The sequence below is a fragment of the Balaenoptera borealis genome (assembly GCF_965194805.1).
Source record: "Balaenoptera borealis genome assembly, chromosome: 15".
In the NCBI taxonomy this organism is placed as follows: domain Eukaryota; kingdom Metazoa; phylum Chordata; class Mammalia; order Artiodactyla; family Balaenopteridae; genus Balaenoptera; species Balaenoptera borealis.
Window position 1 is genome coordinate 71863399 of NC_138871.1, and position 19587 is coordinate 71882985.

Sequence of the window (19587 nt, forward strand, 5' to 3'; positions counted from 1 at the left end):
AAGTTAGTTCCTTTCTATTTGTAGTCTAAGAGATTTTATAATGAACAGATGTTGAATTTTATCAGTTGCTTTTCCTTCATCTACTATTTCAGTAGATATATTTTTTTCCTTTATTCTGTTAATGTGGTAAATTATGTTGGAACTCTCATATATTGCTGGTAGGAGTATAAATCGGTACAACCACTTTGGAAAACTGTTTCTCAGTATATACTATAGTTGAACATGCATCAGAATCACCTGGAGAGCTTATTATGATGCAGATTCCTGGGCCCCACCTTCAGAGTTTCTGGTTCAGTAGATCTGGGCTGGGATCTAGTAATTTGCATTCTAACAGATTTTTAGATAGTGATGGTTTTGTTCTTGGTACAACACCTTAGAAACCGATGGTTAAGACATTGTAGTAATAAGAGCAAAAGACTAGAAATTACCAAAATATTCATAAGAGTCCAGCTGAAGAAATTATGGTACATCTGCCAGTGGAATCTCATGCAGGTGTTAAAAGGAAGATCTCTTATGTTCTGTCTGTTCTCTTCCCCAGGATATATTATATTGATTATATTTTAAAAATCAAGGGTATGGACAATTTCTAGTACATGGTTTTTTTTGCTTAAAGAAGTGAGTTAACATATTAAAATACACACACACACGCACGCGCGCGTGCATTCTGTGTTTTCAGCAAAACAAAAATGCAAATAAAAAACAATGGAAGGATAAAAACTAATATAAATTATTTCCTTTAAGGGAAAGGATGTAATAAAGTGGTGTAGACAGGGGAGGGAGCTAGACTTATATGAAAGTAACTTGTTTTATAGCTTTACATAATTAAACCAATTAAAAATTTAAAATGCACTTTCTAGAAATATCAAACAACTTAAAGCAAACTCAAGTATATGTCAAATTTGAACATAATGACATAGGTAAGTTACTGTAGGATATGTCTTAGGTGTAGGAGACCAGACTCAGAGAAATCTTAAACTGCCTTCAGTAGTCTTCTTTTCAGTAATTATATTGATATGATTTCTTTGAAATTAAATCTATAATAGAAAACAAGTTAATAGTTACAGTAATGTTATTAGAAACCAGGATTATCTGGGAAGAAAAGCGATAGAAATATAAAATCAGAAAAGTTAAGTGACAATGCAGTAATCATAAATTCTGATTTGTTATCTTTTGCATGAATTTAAAAAATTTTTTCTTTTGAAAAAATTTCTTTTTTTTTTTGTTCCAGTCACTGAAAAGTTCTAGAACCATTGGTAACTGAGTAGCATCAAGTGCAGTGTTTTAATACCATTTTCAATAAAAAGGTATCAGGTCTCCTTGGAGAAGGGGGTGCTCCAAGTCTGGGCAAAAAAATTATGCAAGATTTGCCTAGGACTCTTTCTGTGCCAGATAGCAAGAAAGTGGTTGGATACTGCTGGGGCCATGTCCCAGAGATGGTTTACAACTTGAAGGAACTCCCACTACCCCAAAAGTGCACAGTTTGAGTGCCAAATTTTTAATAATTGCTAATGATGTAAACATTTCAAATATGTAAACATCTATGAGTTGATACTTAAAAAAATAAAATCAGTTTTAAGTGCTGTATTACTTTTCTAAGGCTGCTGTAACAGATTACCACAAACCAGGAGCCTTAAAACAACATAAATTTATTTATTTTCTCACAGTTCTAGACGCCAGAAGTCGCAAGTCAAGGTGTCAGCAGGGCTGTACTCCCTGCAGACACTCTAAGGGAGAAGAAGTCTGTTCTGTGTATTTTCTAGCTTCTGGTGGTTGCTGACATACTTTCCCTATGGCCATATCCTCCAGTCTCTGCCTCTGTCCACATGGCCTTCTCCTCTGTGCCTGTCTTGTGTCTAAGGTCACTTGTCATTTGATTTAAGGCCCACTGGAATAATCCAGGATGATCTCCTTATCGCAAAATCCTTAATTAAATCTGCCAAGACTCCTTTTCCAAATAATGTAACATTTCCACGTTCTGGGGGTTGGGACATGGACATGACTTTTGGTGGCCACCACTTAGCTCACTACAAGTACTCACTCATTCTGAAACTATACAGAGTCCAAATCTTGGTTGTACTCCTTACTAGCTGTGTCCTTTGTCAGGCTAATTAAATTTCCAGATAGGGAAAATTTAGATAATACCATCACAATATGCAGATGTGTATATTTATTTATTTATAAATGTATATCCTTGAAATTTTTTCTTTCTTTTTTTTTTTTTGGCATAGAAAAATGTCAGCAAGGATGCCATCCCAACTATATTATTTAGTTATCTCAGAGGGTAGAATTGGAGGAGATTGGGTGGGGGTAGAGAGAGAAGTTGTACCCATCATAGAGGGTAGTTACAAGAGTTCAGTGAAATTCTGTTCAAATGAACCTAGCGCAGCATTAGGCACATAGATGATGTTTAATTCATGGTTGCTCTAATAAAGTTATGTGTCTTGTAGACACTAAAAGAAACTAAAAGAGATGAGTTTCTCAACATGTGTTTAAATCTTATTTGCTGTTCGTAGTTTTGAACCCTTAATATTTAAAAGTTAGAGTAAAGTTTGTTTCATTAAAGTTATGAGACCAGTACTTGGCATTAAGTACTGGGAGGTGTTCCTCATTGGTGGGTCCTGGAATTTTCTTGATTTATTTCAGTTGGCTTTGAGATATGTTTATGGATTCATTTGTTAGAAAGGGCTTTTGCCGTAAAGGGAAACATTCCAAACAGTTTGCCCTGGTAATTACAGATAGCTTTATTGTCTCTTTTCCAGGCTACAAAGTAGAATTCTTATGTTCTTTAATGGGGTCATTTTGGCTTGGTCGTTTGTTTTCTGTTTATTTTCAGACAGTTATTGGGACAGGTGAGGACATGAATAATCTCAGATTTCTGCACACCATTAAAAAGAAAATAAATATAGTTAAATATTAATAGTTTTTAGCTTTATTTTCATAATGTCCCTTTAAAAACATTGGTCAAGTCAAAAAGACAGACAATATCAAATGTTGACAAGGATGTGGAGAAATTAGAACCCTCATACATTTCTGGTGGAATTGTAAAAAATGGTTCAGCCATCTTGGAAATCAGTTTAGCACTTCCTCAAAGAGTTTAAACATAGAGTTACTGAAAAAAACAGCAATTTCACTTTTAGGTATGAACCCAGGAGAATTGAAAACATATGTCCAACACAAAATTCTGCTAACGAGTGTTCGTAATGGCAAAAAGTGGAAGCAACTCAAATGTCCTTTTGAGCAACTCAAATGTCAAATCAGCTAATGAATAACAAAATGTGGCGTATACATACAATAGAATATTATTTGATGATAAAAAGGAATAAAGTATTGATACATGCTCTAACAGAGGTGAATCTTTAAAACATGCTAAGTTAAAAAAGCCATTCACAAAACAGCACATATTGTATGATACCATCTATATGAAATGTCCAGAATAGGCAAGTGCATAGGGACAAAAAATAGATTGGTGATTACCTTGGACTAGGGGAGTGGGTTAGGGGAAAGAGGAGTGACAGCTAACCAGTACAGGGTTTTTTTAGTGGGTGATGAAAATTGATAGTGATGATGGTTACACAACTTTGCAAATATATTAAAAGCCATTGAATTGTGCACTTTAGGTGAATTGTATGGCATATAAGTTATATCTCAGTGAAACTGTTATTTTAAAAAATTGGTCAACATCTAAGTGCACTAAGGATATGGTTTCTTTTTGTTGCTTAACCATCTCAAGAATTATCCAACTCCATTTTTTGTATATTACGGTGAATTTTTTTTTTTAACGCCACGCTTACTGTATGTCAGTTCTTTCCCATATATAACCTTATTATAAGGGTTGGGATACAAAGCTAAAGCTAACTATGATAGGTCTTCTTCTTAACATTGTCTACTGTTGTCCTCTTTAAATGTTGTCTACTGTGCATTCCTTTCTTAGGACATCTAAGAGTCCATTGAAATGCCATATTCCAAAGCTTATGTATTCCAGTGAACCATGCTTCTACATTCTTATGTCAGGTAGCTACCTGCCAGCATACTTTATATGGTATCTTAAGACTCGTTAGCCATACCATGAGATGCCATTTTGCTATCCAGGCCCTTTCAGTCCAGCTACTTTGAAATAAGGCATTAGTAAACATGGATTCTTTCAGAGTCATCACTAGCAGTAGTGATTATTATTTTTATTATTAAGGGGTCTGAATCAGCAATTTCTTTGTTATCTCGTATCATAAATAATACACTGTTGAACTTTATAGAACATAAAGATCTAATTGCTATTTATTATAAGAGGTATAGGCCCTTGAAGGGAAAACCCTCATTCACGTAATACTAAGGTTTGGCTAAGCTCTGATGAGGTATAAAACAGCTGGTGATGAAGTAGAGAGTGGTTACATCCTGTGCAAACCTACACTGATTCCATCAGAGAAATCCTAAAGTACCTTTTCACATGGGTAGACCTAAAACTATTGATGTAAGAGTTGAAGGAATATAAAAATTAAAGCTATGGTAGTGTTTGAGGTGGAATGGCCTTATTGCCTTCCATTTTAAAGATAGGGAAAACTGGAACCCATTCTATCAACCCAGGGCTCTTCCACAATATCATGTTGTTATTAGATTTACCTTAAGAACATAGATACTGTTCAACGGGCTCTAGCATCTTTTCTAAGTTTTATCTCAGTTGATGACTCATGGTTTATATTCTACTTCCTGCTTCTTCAGTCAATTCTATTGAAAAATTAAAGAATGAAAAGTAATGAATACTAACATCCATCCCTTCCCCATCCTATCATCCTTCACTAGAGCTTTCTGAGGAAATAAACTGAAAAGGGAGGCTGTTTGCAGTAGAACTCCAAAAAGAAGATCCTTCCCAAAAGTGTTTGGTCACAGTTCTTAATACAGGTAGCAGCATATGATTGGGGAAGGAATGGTGCTTGATATCAACTCTGATAACAAAACTTTTCATTGTCATTTTCCCCCCTAGTATCGTCTAGACTGTCACAACCTTCCTCTCCTCAGTCAGGCTGCCCATCACCCACCATTCCAGCAGGTAAAGTCATTTCTCCGTCACAGAAGCACAGCAAGAAGGCACTAAAGCAGGTAATCATGCTATTCTGTTTATCAGAATTATAATCTCCTACATTAAAAATGCATGATTCTGGCAGTCAGTGAAAATTTCTTGGAAGGATGTTAGGGAGAAATTTTGTGCAGTTTCCCACTTTATATTTAATAATTTATGCACCTCTGTGTTACAGGTTTGTGGTAGATACTCTTTTTATCACATTTTAAAAGTTCCTCATTAGTTTCCAATTTGCCGTGAGGGGTGTGTGTATGTGTGTGTGTATGTGTGTGTGTGTACGTAGGTATTGAATTTTTCAGGTTGAGTTTCTTCAGCATTTATGAAGATGATCAGGTAGCCTTTCTCTTTAAGTCAACCAATATATGGAATTTCAGGGCTAGACTTTCTAATGTTAATGTATTGTTAGCTCTCTGGAATAAACCCTATATGTTTGTTATATAATTTTTAATATGTTAATGGAATTTTCTTTTTTAAGATTTTAGCTTCGATTTTGTTATTTTCTTGTACTATCCTTATACAGTTTTGGAATCAGGATTGTTCTTAGCATCTAAAATAAGTTGTATAGCCCTCTATTATTTTTCTGATTTTTGGAAAAAATCATAGAAAGGATTTTTTTCCCTGAAAGTTCTGCAAATCTCACTTTTACAGCTCTTTTCCTAGCATTTCAATTTCATCTACTACCACTGGTCTCTTTTGATTTTCTGATTTTTGAGCCAATTTTGGAAATTTACTTTTCTTAGAAAATGCTCCATTTCACTTAATTTTCAAATATTGGTATAAAGTTGTACATAGTATTTTTTTTTATGTTTCTCTTTTGTTCATCAGTGTTGTTCGTTTGTGATGTATCTTCCTTTTCTCAGTGTTACTTGCCAACCATTTTATTGGGCTTTTCAAAGAACTTGCTTTCTATTTTTTGAAATGCAAATTATTAGTAAATTTAAATTTGACTAATAATTAAGGGCGCAGACTAATTTTATCCTCAGATTAGTATATATAATACAGCTTAATTATAACATCAAGCACAAGCACTGTCAAGTATGTGGGAAAATGACTACTTGTAGTGTACTGGTGGAATATAAATTCTTATAGCTACTTTGGAGAGATATTTTATGTTTATTAAAATTTTAAATGCATATCCCCCATGACTAAGTAGTTGAATATTTGGGAACTTATCTTAGAAAAATGCATGTATTCATACATACTTACATACATACACACACAGAAAAATGTTTGCATTAAAGTTTGTAATAGCAAAAACTTGCAAGTGGATATATATATATATATATATATATATATGGGAATTCCTTAATAAACAGCGGCATATCCATATGCTAGAAAATTATACAGGATTAAAAGTTTACCTTGTAATTAAGTTTTTCTCTATGCATAGACATGGAAACATCACCACACTATAATGTTTAATCATTAAAATCAAGTTGTGTTACAACATTCATTAAAAACATACACATAGCCACATACATACCCAGAACAATAGTATATTCTTAATGGAAATATGAATCTGTATATACACACAAACACACACATATAATGTAAGTGTAAAAAAAGCTCAATGAGGGAAAATAAATTGATGACTGTGGTTATCTCTGAGGATTGGGGGACAAGACTGAGTGGTGGGCAAAAGAGAGTTTAGCTTTATGTTTGAATTAAATGGTAAAAATGTATTCATGTCATAACTGTTTAATTAAAATTTTAAGGGAGTTCTCTGGCGGTCCAGTGGTTAGGACTCAGCGCTTTCACTGCTGGGACCCAGGTTCAATCCCTGGTCAGGGAACTAAGATCCCATAAGCTGCTCAGTGCGGCCTAAGATAGATAGATAGATAGATAGATAGATAGATAGATAGATAGATAGATGAGATAAAATTTTTTAAATTAAGTAGGTCTTAAAGTGCTTAAACCAAAAGTGCCTTTATTAAAAGATGTCCAAAAATTTGATAAGGTTAATTACCATCTGCCTGGGTATCCTGCAGCACTTGTATTTTTACACATTCTTTGCAAGAGTTTAAGAAGTATGAGATGCTTCTTTTCCACAGAGAAAAGGCAAATATTCTATTAAAACTTGTTAGCTTATTCATGACATATATACTACTCTGTATTATTCTCCTGTAATCTCAGGAGTCAAATACTGTATTTTCTTTAAAGAATACCAGTATGAGAAATTATATAAATTAGATTGTTGGTATGTAAAGTAAGGCCTTGCCTCCAGTATATGTTTTTCATATTATTAGGTGAGAAAACTTATTTCAGTGTAAGTTATCCTTTACCCCAGTGAAGGTTTTTTTTGTTGTTTGCTTTTTAAATTTTAAACAGAATTAGAACAGGGTTTGTAAGCTACTGAGGGAGGGGAAAACTGAGTACAGTTCTTAAACAGAGAGGCTGTAAGTTATTTTGTTTTCATCATATATCTGAATTTACGTGATCATAGCAGAAATAGATAAGATCAAGTGGCTCTATTAAATTTTGCATTAACTTAGAATGACCTAGGTACTGTGAATAGAAAGGAATGAATACTAATGGCTGCCACACAGGAAGCTTACAAGCATTTTCTGTTCTGATTGCAAAGAATGAGAGACAAGCTGTAATCAGTGATCAGACAGCACTGACATTATGCTTCTGCCTCACCTATTATAAATGTCGTAGGTGAACGCAAGCCAGACACCGGACTCTCTCGGTTTCTTTTCTCCGCTGACAGCTTAGACATTATGCTTCTGCCTCACCTCTTATAAATGTTGTAGGTGAACGCAAGCCAGACACCGGACTCTCTCGGTTTCTTTTCTCCGCTGACAGCCTAGATCACGGAGAGCAGGGGTTGCCACTGTGCTTGCATGGCATAGCCCGAGGTATATGTGAATGTGAAAAGGAGAAAACCAGACTGTGAAAAGGGAATGGGAGACAAGTCGGCAGCTATTCCGCACTTTTCTACATGATGGTCTTGAAGGTTAAAGCTTAAACTGGCATTTTAATGAGGTCGTAGATGTTCAACTTTTTCCTGAAATGTGGTTTTACTTTCTTAGTTTCTGTCTTTTTTTCTTTTTAAACCATTGAGTTTAAAAATAGCCTTTATATATCTTTATGATTAAAATCTGGGAAGCTATTTGTCTTTCTGTTCATTCTAAATAGTTTAGTATATTCTCTAAACTAAGAACATCGTAGAAATTAAAATATTCTGAAATAACCAGAAGGAATCATACTGTTCTTAGAACCCATGTTTTCCAATCTTCCTTCCCTTCAGTTTACTGCATTGCTATAAATTGCTGAGATTTATTTGGTCATTGGGCCAAATCTTACTGCTCTTACCTGAGATCAAATTCGAGTAGTTATTTACAACCTTTTGTTCAAATGCAGAACCTCTGAAACATACGTAAGCTAAATATTTACATTTCTACATAAAGTTGATGCAAATAGGACTCTTCTTGGTCTAGGGCTTAGAATTCTGTTTTCAGAATGATTGAAAACATCTAATTCTCTGCTACCACAAGTATGAGAAGTCCATGGCTTACTGGCGATTTTTAAGCTCTAAAAATGTTAATGACAATTTCTCCCATTTATTTAAAGGAGAACATTGGTAAAAAAAATATCCAAACTCTTAAGGATCATTTAAGCCTTGTGTTTAATTAGTTTAGTTTAGAGTTTTGTTTACTTTGATGGATTTCACAGAAATTGGATAATCAGCATACTCTTCTTTACCACTTAAAGTCATTTATTTTTTTGTTATTACTAAAAACTAAAGATTTGTTTTGTTTCTTACAGTCAGTTTTCTCTTTATAGGCTCTAAAACAGCAACAGCAGAAGAAACAGCAGCAGCAGCAATGCAGGCCAAGCATGTCCATCTCCTCCAACCAGCACCTCTCTCTGAAGACTGTCAAAGCAGCCAGTGACTCTGTAGCTGCCAAACCTGGTAGGCAGACTGTCTTTTCAGTGAAAGTTTCTTTTTCCAGTATTTTTGTATACCAAATTCATATACTATGTCCTTTATTTTTAAATTACTGTATTTAAATTACTGCCAAATCATCAGTATAAATCCTTCTAGGGTAAACGGGGAAATTTATGCAGAGTAATCATACAGTTGTTAAAAAATACATCATTGGGATTTACATGTTAGAATAAGATCAATGACTAACTTCCAATATGTCTAAATATTTGGAAGCCTCTAGTTAGTAACCTTATAAAGCTGATGTTTCCAAGATGCTCACACTGAACTCTTCACCGGTTCTCTCCTTTAAAAATAAAAGGTTTTCCTAAGAATTCATGATACATTTGGGTTTCCATTGGACATATCCACAGGCCTTTGGACTTTTTGTTGTTGTTGCTTATTTTGTTTTGAATTTAAACTGGTCTAGATACAGGCTTTGTATTTTATTACACAATTTAGTTTGATGCCAGCTGATTATATGCGTTGGCCAGATTTAAACTGTCTTGCAGAACTTTGCATTTTTGTTAGGAAGGAAATTTACCACCAGAAGCAAATAATGTGCTGGGAGGAGGAAAGGGATTTTATTTTACTTTTTGACTCCTAATTCTCAGACTCAGAACACATTTGAAGGGTCACATTGCCTCATACCTAACTCCTTTGGTTAGCGTTGAATGATTTAATTGTTCATTTGATTGATTGTTTAGTTTCTGTTTGTACCCTCAGGGTCACCCGTCTTTCATATATATTTTTTCCCCTAGCAATATGGGAAGGAAAGCAATCTGACGGACAGTCAAGCAGCCCTCAGAACTCAAACTCTAGCTTTTCTTCTTCAGTTAAAGTGGAAAATCCTTTGCTAAGCCTGGGAAAGAAGTCATTCCAGAGGTCTGACAGGCTTCACACAAGTAAGTTAATTTACAAAGACCTCAGTTCTCGCACCTTAAATTTTCAACTCTGTGTTTGAAATACATCAACTGTTTGGCTTAATTGCTCCTTCCTGTTCACCTTTGAGCTCTTGACTGTTTTCATGTTCTTCCTATCCTGTCTATCAAACTTCATTTCAGCATAAGATCTGTTATCAGCCATTTGTGGTTTATTTCTCTTTCTGACAAGAGGTTTCTTTATCCAGCATTATTTACCTTTTATCTCTGTGTACAGAAAGGTAGAAGGGCTTATAATTAAACATGGCAAACTGAACCCCTTTTCCTGCTTCCTCTAAAATCCCACTATAAAATGAGAATATGGAAATACAAAAGATTAAACCCATTAGGGTGAAGAAAGTAAGGAGACAACAGATGGACAGGAAATACCAACAGATTTTGAAAGATAAAAAAACTGGATGGAGTCTTTCGCAGAGCTGAGGAGCAGACGCCAGTAGTAAGCAAGCCAGCTAAGCCTGTAGAGCACCAGAAAGGTTTATGAATTGGAGATATCATATCAAGGATTGAGATATCTTTCTCATAGTAGAGAAAGATGAAGCATAGGGTTGAAAAGAAAAACCTTTGAAAGTTAATAAGAAGAAGTTTGATGCCTGAGCCTAGCAGGAGACAGGAGATTTATTTTGAGGTGAAATTAAACCATATAGACTTGAAATTCAGAGACACCACACATAGCTGAGGACAGATAATGAGGCAATGTACTGGACTCAGGGAAATCAAGTAAAATACAAATACTAAATAGTGATCCTCCTGCTTGCTTGGTTTCCAGAATGTTAGTAGTGAGGCATATTTCTACTTCCATTACTTTGTTCCTCTTCCCCACCTATGCTTCAGCAAGAGATTGTGGGATTGGTACTTAAAGAAATTGAATAGCCTCAGAAAAAAATCTGCAGGCAAATTTATAGATTCCCAACTAAAAGAGATCATCTTGATCATACTTCTGTGGAGCTCACCAGTCTACAAGATGCACCCAGGCACCCAAAATTTTCAGCCAGTCTTTTTAGTGCCTCTCTTTTACTTGTGATTACTAAGGATCACCTTTGAAGAAAACCTCCGTCATGAGAGAATCTGAAATACAGACTCAGAAGAAACAGTTCAGGAAGGAGAAAACTTAATAAACAAATAACTTTAAAAACTGTAATATCCACAGAAAGAAAAGATGATACTGCATCCATGAAAGAACAGAATACTATTTTAAAAATCAGAAAATAAAGAGTACCAGGATATTAAATAACATGGTAGCAAAAATAAAAAAATTTTAATAGAAATACTAAAAGTTAGAGGTGAAGACATTTCCCAGAACATAGGTCAAAGGAGAGATTCAAAAGGAGAGAGAAGGTAAGAAAGTAGGAACACCAATCTAGGCTGTCCAATGTCTTAAATAGTAGGAGTATCAGAAAGGAAGAACAGAAATTGAAAGGGAGGTAAATGATAAGAGAAATAATACAAGAAAATTCTGTAGAATTGAAAGCCACAGATGCCAGACTGAAAGTACATGATTCCTGTCAAGAAACATGAACATAAAGAAACCTGTTCCAAGACCATTCTTTTGAAATTTCAAAACATCTAGGACAACGAGAAGATTCCAAAGAGAAAAAAGTAGTTCACATATAAAGATTCAAGAATTGGGATGGCAGATATCTCAGCAGCAACATAGAAGCCAAACGATAGTGCAGAAATGCCAACAAAATTCTAAAGGAAAGTTATTTTACATTCTTTTATATAAAACAGACCCTACCAAACTATTAAGTGTGAGAATAGAATTAATGTTTTCAGACAAGTTCTTTGTAAAAATCTGGTTTGAATGTAGGTGGGATTGTAAATTGGTACATTTTTCTTAGAGACAGTATCTGCCTTAAACTCAATATGCCCTTTGAGCATCAGTCGCACTGCCAAAGATTAAAAATATTCATTTATTGGGACTTCCTGGTGCTCCAGTGGTTAAGACTCCACGCTTCCAAGGCAGGGGGCACGGGTTCGATCCCTGGTCGGGGAACTAAGATCGCACATGGTGTGTGGCGTGACCAAAAATTGAAAAAATAAAAATATTCATTTAGTCAACAAATACTTATAGAAGGTATACTAATATGCCAAGCACAGGTTTAGGGCCCAAGAGATGTGGTGATAAACAGAACAAAGTTTCTTCCTTATAGAGCCAATATTCTACTTAAATTCAGTTAAAGTCACAATTTTAGTGTCTTCATTCAATTGCATTTGAAACGTGGAGTTACAAAATTAAGAAAGTATGGGCCAAGAATTTCTGACTTTCATAACACAACTAGGAAAAATTAACTATAAAAAAAGAAGGCATGGTGTATTTAAGTTTGACCTAATGGCCAAGAAATAAATGAAAATTCATCTTCTTTCATGCAAATAGGGTTGTATGAAAAATAAATGAGTTAATACATGTCAGTGTTTAAAATAGTGCCTGACACTTAGGAAGCCCTATATACATGTGTTTACTGCTGCTGTCATTGATCATTGTTGTTATAATTACTACTAAGATTTCAAATTTATAAGTGTAGTGTAGTTATTCAACACAGAATTCTGTGTTGATTGGATCAAGCTTGTTTATCTGAAAAATAGTTCAGCCTTTTCCCCCCCTTGTTTTTTGGACTGCTTTTGGTATGGCTTGATTTATTAATAATTGAGAGAGATGTGTTGAAATCTCCTATCCTAATGGTGGCTTTGTTCACTTCTCCCTGTTGTTCTGTCAGTTTTCATATCACATATTTTGAAGCTACCTAATATTAGATATTTTCAAGTTTAAAATGTTCCTGGTGGATTGAACCCCCCCTTTTTTTTACCTTGTCAATCACTGATCAAGTGTTTTACTTAAAGTGTCTTTCGTTTGATATTACTAGAGGTGCACCAGTTTTCCTATGGTTAGTTTTTGCCTGTTACATTTTTACTTTGTTCATTTCTATGTCCTTGTACTTTAGGTATATCTCTTTACACAACATATAGCTTGCTGAATTTTCTTTATTTTCAATTCAATATATAAATCTTTTTTCTTTGGTGAATTTTATCCATTGATATTTATTGTGATTGTTAATCTATTTGGACTTGTTTCTACGATCTTATTTTTTTGTTGATCTTTGTCCTGATTTTTTTTTGTTTGTTTCCCTTTTTTTTAATGAGTAAAAAATTTTTTTTGGCTTGCCTCAACTTTTTTTTTTTTTTTTTTTTTAATTTTTATTGGAGGGATTTCCCTGGCGGTCCAGTGGTTAAGAATCTGCCCTTCCCCTGCACGGGGCTCAGATTCCATTCCTGGTTGGGGGACTAAGACCCCACATGCTGCTCAGTGCAGCCAAAATAAATAATTAATTTAAAAAAAAATTTTTATTGGAGTATAGTTGATTTACAACTTTGTGTTAGTTTCAGGTATACAGCAAAGTGATTCAGTTATACGTATACATACATTCATTCTTTTTTAGATTCTTTTCTCATATAGATTATCACAGAATATTGGGTAGAGTTCCCAGTGCTATACAGTAGGTCCTTGTTGGTTATCTGTCTTATATAGTAGTGTGCATGTGTTCATCCAAAGCTCCTGATTTATCCCTCCCCGCCACATTTCCCCTTTGGTAACCATAAGTTTGTTTTCTATATCTATAAGTCTGCTTCTGTTTTGTAAATAAGTTCATTTGTATTTTTTTAAAATTATATTCCACATATGAGTGATATCATATAATATTTGTCTTTGTGTTTCTGACTTACTTCACTTAGTATGATAATCTCTAGGTCCATCCATGTTGCTGCAAATTGCATTATTTCATTCTTTTTTATGGCTGAGTAATATTCCATTGTATATATGTACGACGTCTTCTTTATCCATTCCTCTGTTGATGGACATTTAGGTTGCTTCCATGTCTTGGCTGTTGTAAATAGTGCTGCAGTGAACATTAAGATGGCATGTATCCCTTCAGGTTATGATTTTTTTTTCCAGATATGTGCCCAGGAGTGCAATTGCTGGGTCATATAGTAGTTTTTAAGTTTTTTAAGGAACCTCCATACTGTTCTCCATGGTAGTTGTACCAATTTATATTCCCACCAACAGTGTAGAAGGGTTCCGTTTTCTCCACACCCTCTCCAGTATTTGTTGTTTGTAGACTCTTTGATGATGGCCATTCTGCCTGGTGTGAGGTGATACCTCATTGTAGTTTTGATTTGCATTTCTCTGATAATTAGTGATGTTGAGCATCTTTTCATGTGTTTTTTGGCCATCTGTATGCCTTCTTTGGAGAACTGTCTATTTAGATCTTGTGCCCATTTTTTGATTGAGTTGTTTGTTTTTTTGACATAGAGCTGCATGAGCTGTTTGTATATTTTGGAGATTAATTCCTTGAGAATTCCTTGAGACTATCTTTTCTCCGTTGTATATGCTTGCCTCCTTTGTCATAGATTAGTTGACCATAGGTGCATGGATTTCTCTCTGGACTTTCTATCCTGTTCCATTAATCTATATTTCTGTTTTTGTGCCAGTACCATGCAATTTTGATTACAGTAGCTTTGTAGTATAGTCTGAAGTCAGGGAGCCTGATTCCTCTAGCTCCATTTTTCTTTCTCAAGATTGCTTTGGCTATTCTGAGTCTTTTGTGTTTCCATACAAATTGTAAAAATTTTTGTTCTAATTCTGTGAAAAATGCCATGGGTAATTTGATAGGTATTGCATTGAATCTGTAGATTCGTTTTGGGTAGTATAGTCATTTTGACAATATTGATTCTTCTAGTCCAGAAACATGGTATATCTCTCCATCTATTTGTGTCATCTTTGAATTCTTTCCTCAGCATTTTATAGTTTTCTGAGTACAGGTCTTTTGCCTCCTAAGGTAGATTTATTCCTGGGTATTTTATTCTTTTTGATGCAATGGTAAATGGAATTGTTTCCTTAATTTCTCTTTCTGATCTTTTGTTGTTAGTGTATAGGAATGCAAGAGATTTCTGTGTATTAATTTTGTATCCTGCAACTTTACCAAATTCATTGGTGAGCTCCAGTAGCTTTCTGGTAGCCTTTAGGATTTTCTGTGTATAGTAGCGTGTCATCTGCAAACAGTGATAGTTTTACTTCCTCTTTTCCAATACAGATTGCTTTTATTTCTTTTTCTTCTCTGATTGCCGTGGCTAGAACTTTCAAAACTATGTTGCATAAAAGTGGCGAGAGTGGACATCTGTATCTTGTTCCTGATCTTAGAGGAAATTCAGTTTTTCACAATTGAGAATGATGTTAGCTGTGGGTTTGTCATATATGGCCTTTATTATGTTGAGGTAGGTTCCCTCTATGCCCACTTCCTGGAGAGTTTTTATCATAAGTGGGTGTTGAATTTTGTCAAAAGATTTTCTGCATCTACTGAGATGATCATATGGTTTTTATTCTTTAGTTTGTTAATGTGGTGTATCACATTGATTGATGTGCATGTATCAAAGAATCCTTGCATCCCTGGGGTAAATCCCACTTGATCATGGTATATGATCATGGTATATTGTTGGATTCGGTTTGCTAGTATTTTTATATGTTGTCCATTTTAATTCCTTCATAGTTTTTTTCTCTCTCTGCTGAGTTTCATATGCATCCTGTTTCTGTTCTATTAGTTTTAGGTGTGCAACATGATGATTTATATATGTATATAGTGTGAAATGATTACCACTGTAAGTAAACATTCATCACCTCACGCAGTTACATTTTTTTTTACCTTGTGATGAGAACTTTTAAGATTTATTCTTTTAGCAAAAAAGTGGCCATCTTGATTTTCTTCCAGAACTATGGAAGTACTTTATAACAATTTAGCACTGATCTTTTTCTATTTGGACTTAAATAATATTATTATCTGACGTTTTGCTTCTTTGTTTTTAATCTCACAGATCAGGCACTAGAATGCTATTGTTTTATGCAAGCATGTCTGTCTTTCTCCATTGTATTCCAGCCCATCCATCTGCAGTGATTTTCCTTCCTGTAGTACAGGTTTTTGAGAACTTTATTTACAGCATGTCTCTTGGTAGAAAATGCCCTCAATTTTTGTTTATTTCTATAAATATCTTTGTTTTATGTTCATTCAAGGAGAGTTTACTATACATATCATTACAGATGGATGGTTATTTTCTCTCAGCATTTTATAGTTAACCCATTTGTTACAGATTCCTTCATTGTTAAGATGCTTGCTGTTATTCTGTTCCTTTTTAGGAAATCTTTCCCTTCCTTATGGACGCTTTCAAGCTACTTCTTGTTCTTTGATGAGCAGTTTTACTAAGCGTGGATTTCTTTTCATCCTGCTTTGAATATGTTTTGCTTCTAGATCTTTAGGTTTGTGGTTTTCATCAGTTCTGGTAAATGTACTGCTGCAAATTATTCAAATATTTCCTTTTCCCATTCTCTTAATTTCTTCTTTCTGGGTCTCCAATCAAGCACATATATTAGACCTTCTCATTCTGTCATTCATGTTTCTGCTAAAGCTCTCAGAATGTTTTATCTGATCTGTCTTTTCTATATTCTGGATAAATTATTTGGCTATAATTCCCTCCTGTTTAATCCACTCATGGTATCTGATTTCAACAATTTTTAAAATTTAGTTTTTCAAAGTCTTTTTATTCATTCCTGATTATTTTAGCCTCATCTTTACAATTACATTCTTTATTTCTTTAATTATTTTATACATAGCTATTCTGTATTCTATGTATGTGACAGTTTCAGTGATAGCAGTACTTCTAGGTCTAAATCTTTTATTTCTGGTTACTGCTTACTTTCTGTCATACTGGCATACCTCCTGGTTTGTCAGGGTAATCTTTGTTAGGCAGTGCTGGATTTTAATTTGTAGGAATCCTATGGGCCTAAGTTAAGGGGAATCCTTTCCTATCAAGGGAGATGACTTTTGTTTGTGCCAGGAGCCAGAGGTTACCCACATCCAGGATTGTGTAACTTTATGCAAGTATTCCAAATTGTAGAATTTATGGATCCTAGATTCCTATGCACCTTAAAATTTTGCTGTGTATTGTTCAATTTTCTTCTAATAAGATTATACTGATTTCAGCCCCACCAGCATTATTTGAAAGTGGTTTTTGCTTTTTCCGTGAATAGTCCCATCACTATATTGCAATATTTGCCATTTGATAGATAAAACATGTTCATTAGTTTAACTGACATTTCTTTAAATATTAATACCTTAGCAGCTGTTTATGGTTAATCAACTATGAATTGCATGTTAATTCCTTTTGCTCATTTTTCTCTTGGTGATATTTATCTTTTTCATGTTGATTTATAGATGCACATTTAATATCAAGAATAGTAACCTTCTGGGACTTCCCTGGCGGTCCAGTGGTTAAGACTCTGCCCTTCCTTTGCAGGGGGCATGCGTTCGATCCCTGGTTGGGGAACTAAAGATCCTGCATGCCGCGTAGTGCAGCCAGGAAAAAAAATAATAATAATAGTAACCTTTTGTCATGGCTTGCAAATATTTTTCCAAGTTAGTCTTTTTTTTTTTTTGGTGCAAAAGTTTTAAACTTTGTACTCAAATCCATCAGTGTTTTGAAAGACTGAAACCTTCCTATTGTGAACAGATTTTCTGTTGACTGCTAAGCTATTCAATCATAACATTTTTAGCTAATGCAAATAAAATTGATGAAAAGAATTATCACGGGAAGGGAAAAAGAGCCTCAGTATGATTTATATATATATTTGAATTTTTCCATTTTTTAGTCATTCTGTGTAAACTTCCCTAGTTCCATTTGAGAAATGATCGAGTCTCAAACATAAAATGTATCTTTAGTATGGGAAAAGATGTACTTTTACAGACTTTATTCCATTTTTGCAGGGAAGATAACATATTCTTTTATCCTTTATGAACGAACAAAACTTAGCTTTGTTTATTTCTGAGAACCTTAAGTGTTACCTTCTTCACAGTGTGATATTTTAAAGTACTTACAACCGTGTTTTTTTTGCACTGCAGAGAAAGGTATAGTTTGATAAAAACAGGAATGTGAAGGAGGCCCAAGTGATTCTTTTCCATATTTTTATAGGGCAAATGAAGAGGACTAAATGTGCTGAAATTGATGTTGAGACACCAGACTCCATTCTGGTTAATACAAACCTACGAGCACTAATCAACAAACACACCTTTTCAGTCCTTCCTGGAGATTGCCAACAGCGACTGCTTCTACTACTTCCAGAGGTGGATCGACAGGTGCGTTCTTTCAGGCATATCAGCAGTTTTATAACCCATCTGGGGCTTCCTTCAATCATCACCTTTAGAACTCCTTAAGACTTTTTAAACGGCTTTTGTGTGTACCTGTAAAGAAGTGATATCAAAGGTATTAAACAAGAAATAATATTTTTAATAGGTTGGCCCTGTAAGGCTCATCAAGGAAAAGAACCCTCTTATCAGAAATGTCAAGATTATGGAATAAAATTTGTCTAGCTATCATATTAGGATGTAGACATCCACAGAATATAGTTCAGGAGGAAGAATTGTCTTAAGGCGTTACACTGGGGTTTTTTAATGGATTTTTGATGGGGTTAAGAATGTTAATTATTTTTCCTTCTTTTGTTAAATTTTTCTAAAACAAACATTTATTGCTTCTGTAATAAGTTTTGAAATCCAATATAAGTTATACTCCTTAAAAAAAACATACAGTACCCAGAAGAAATGCCAAAGGTTTGGAAGAGTCTAGTCAGGGACCAGAGAGATTTAGGTTGGTCAGGAATAAGGCAAAAGTCTAAGACTTAGGCTTTCATCAAGGAAGGAGTGACTAGCAAGTCAATCCCCCTTTTGATCTTCTGTTTCCTCCTCTGCAAAAGGATCATTATGATTTGTGAGGTTTGTTCAATTCTGAGATTTTTTTTTTTTTAATTAATGATTATTTCGAAGTACCTAACTATGTTCTAAGTAATCTGTTAGGCACTCCACTTTTTTCTAATTATTATAAAAACATGATGACAGAGAGTTGTTTTCCCTGGTTTACAGTAAGAAAGCTAGATATATTCCCTAGTTTATAGAAAAGTCAAAACTAAATCTTTCTCATTCTGAAAATCATTTTTCTACTAGACTATATTGATATCAATTTCATATTGCTATGAATCAGCACCTGTGAAAGGTCAGATTCCATTTCTGGGGAGTTCAGATAAGTCAGGTATACTACCAGCAGTAGGGACAAAGAAGTAAAACTGATCCTTCCCAGCTGCTGCTCTCCCCACCTTAACACTCCTTGGAGAAATTATAGCTTTGGGGATGCCCAGTTCTTGGTTAGAACAAGTTAGGAGACTGAAGTTTTGGCAGAGTTTTTAGAGAGCTTCTCTTCTTGCTAGGGATTGCTCTCATCTTTTTAAAAGACTCAAATTTTAGGTTGGGACTAATAACACAAGACCTAACAGAGGATATATCTATAGAATTCTAGTGTGGGTTCCTCAGAACTGTCTTTTTTTTTTTTTTTTTTGGGCTGTGTTGGGTCTTCGTTGCTGCGCACGGGCTTTCTCTAGTTGTGGTGAGCGGGGGCTACTCTTCGTTGCAATGCGCGGGCTTCTCATTGCAGTGGCTTCTCTTGTTGCGGAGCACAGGCTCTAGGCGTGTGGGCTCCAGTAGTTGCGGCACACGGGCTCAGTAGTTGTGGCGCACGGGCTTAGTTGCTCCACGGCACGTCGGATCTTCCCGGACCAGGGCTCG

At 34.8% G+C, this 19587-nt stretch overlaps 1 protein-coding gene and 1 long non-coding RNA gene across 3 annotated transcripts in view; one reads left to right on the forward strand and one right to left on the reverse strand.

Annotated features, from left to right (window-relative positions):
* The window catches only part of ASXL2 (ASXL transcriptional regulator 2), a 138622-nt gene that overhangs the window by 90108 nt on the left and 28927 nt on the right, over positions 1–19587 (forward strand). For both annotated transcript variants that reach the window (XM_082356866.1, XM_082356867.1), the window contains 4 exons: positions 4976–5091; positions 8858–8987; positions 9761–9904; positions 17948–18111. In XM_082356866.1, coding sequence (XP_082212992.1) covers positions 4976–5091; positions 8858–8987; positions 9761–9904; positions 17948–18111 — 554 coding nt within the window. The remainder of the gene's footprint in view (positions 1–4975; positions 5092–8857; positions 8988–9760; positions 9905–17947; positions 18112–19587) is intronic.
* The window catches only part of LOC309611905, a 348213-nt gene that overhangs the window by 85713 nt on the left and 242913 nt on the right, over positions 1–19587 (reverse strand). The gene's annotated exons all lie outside the window — the stretch shown is intronic.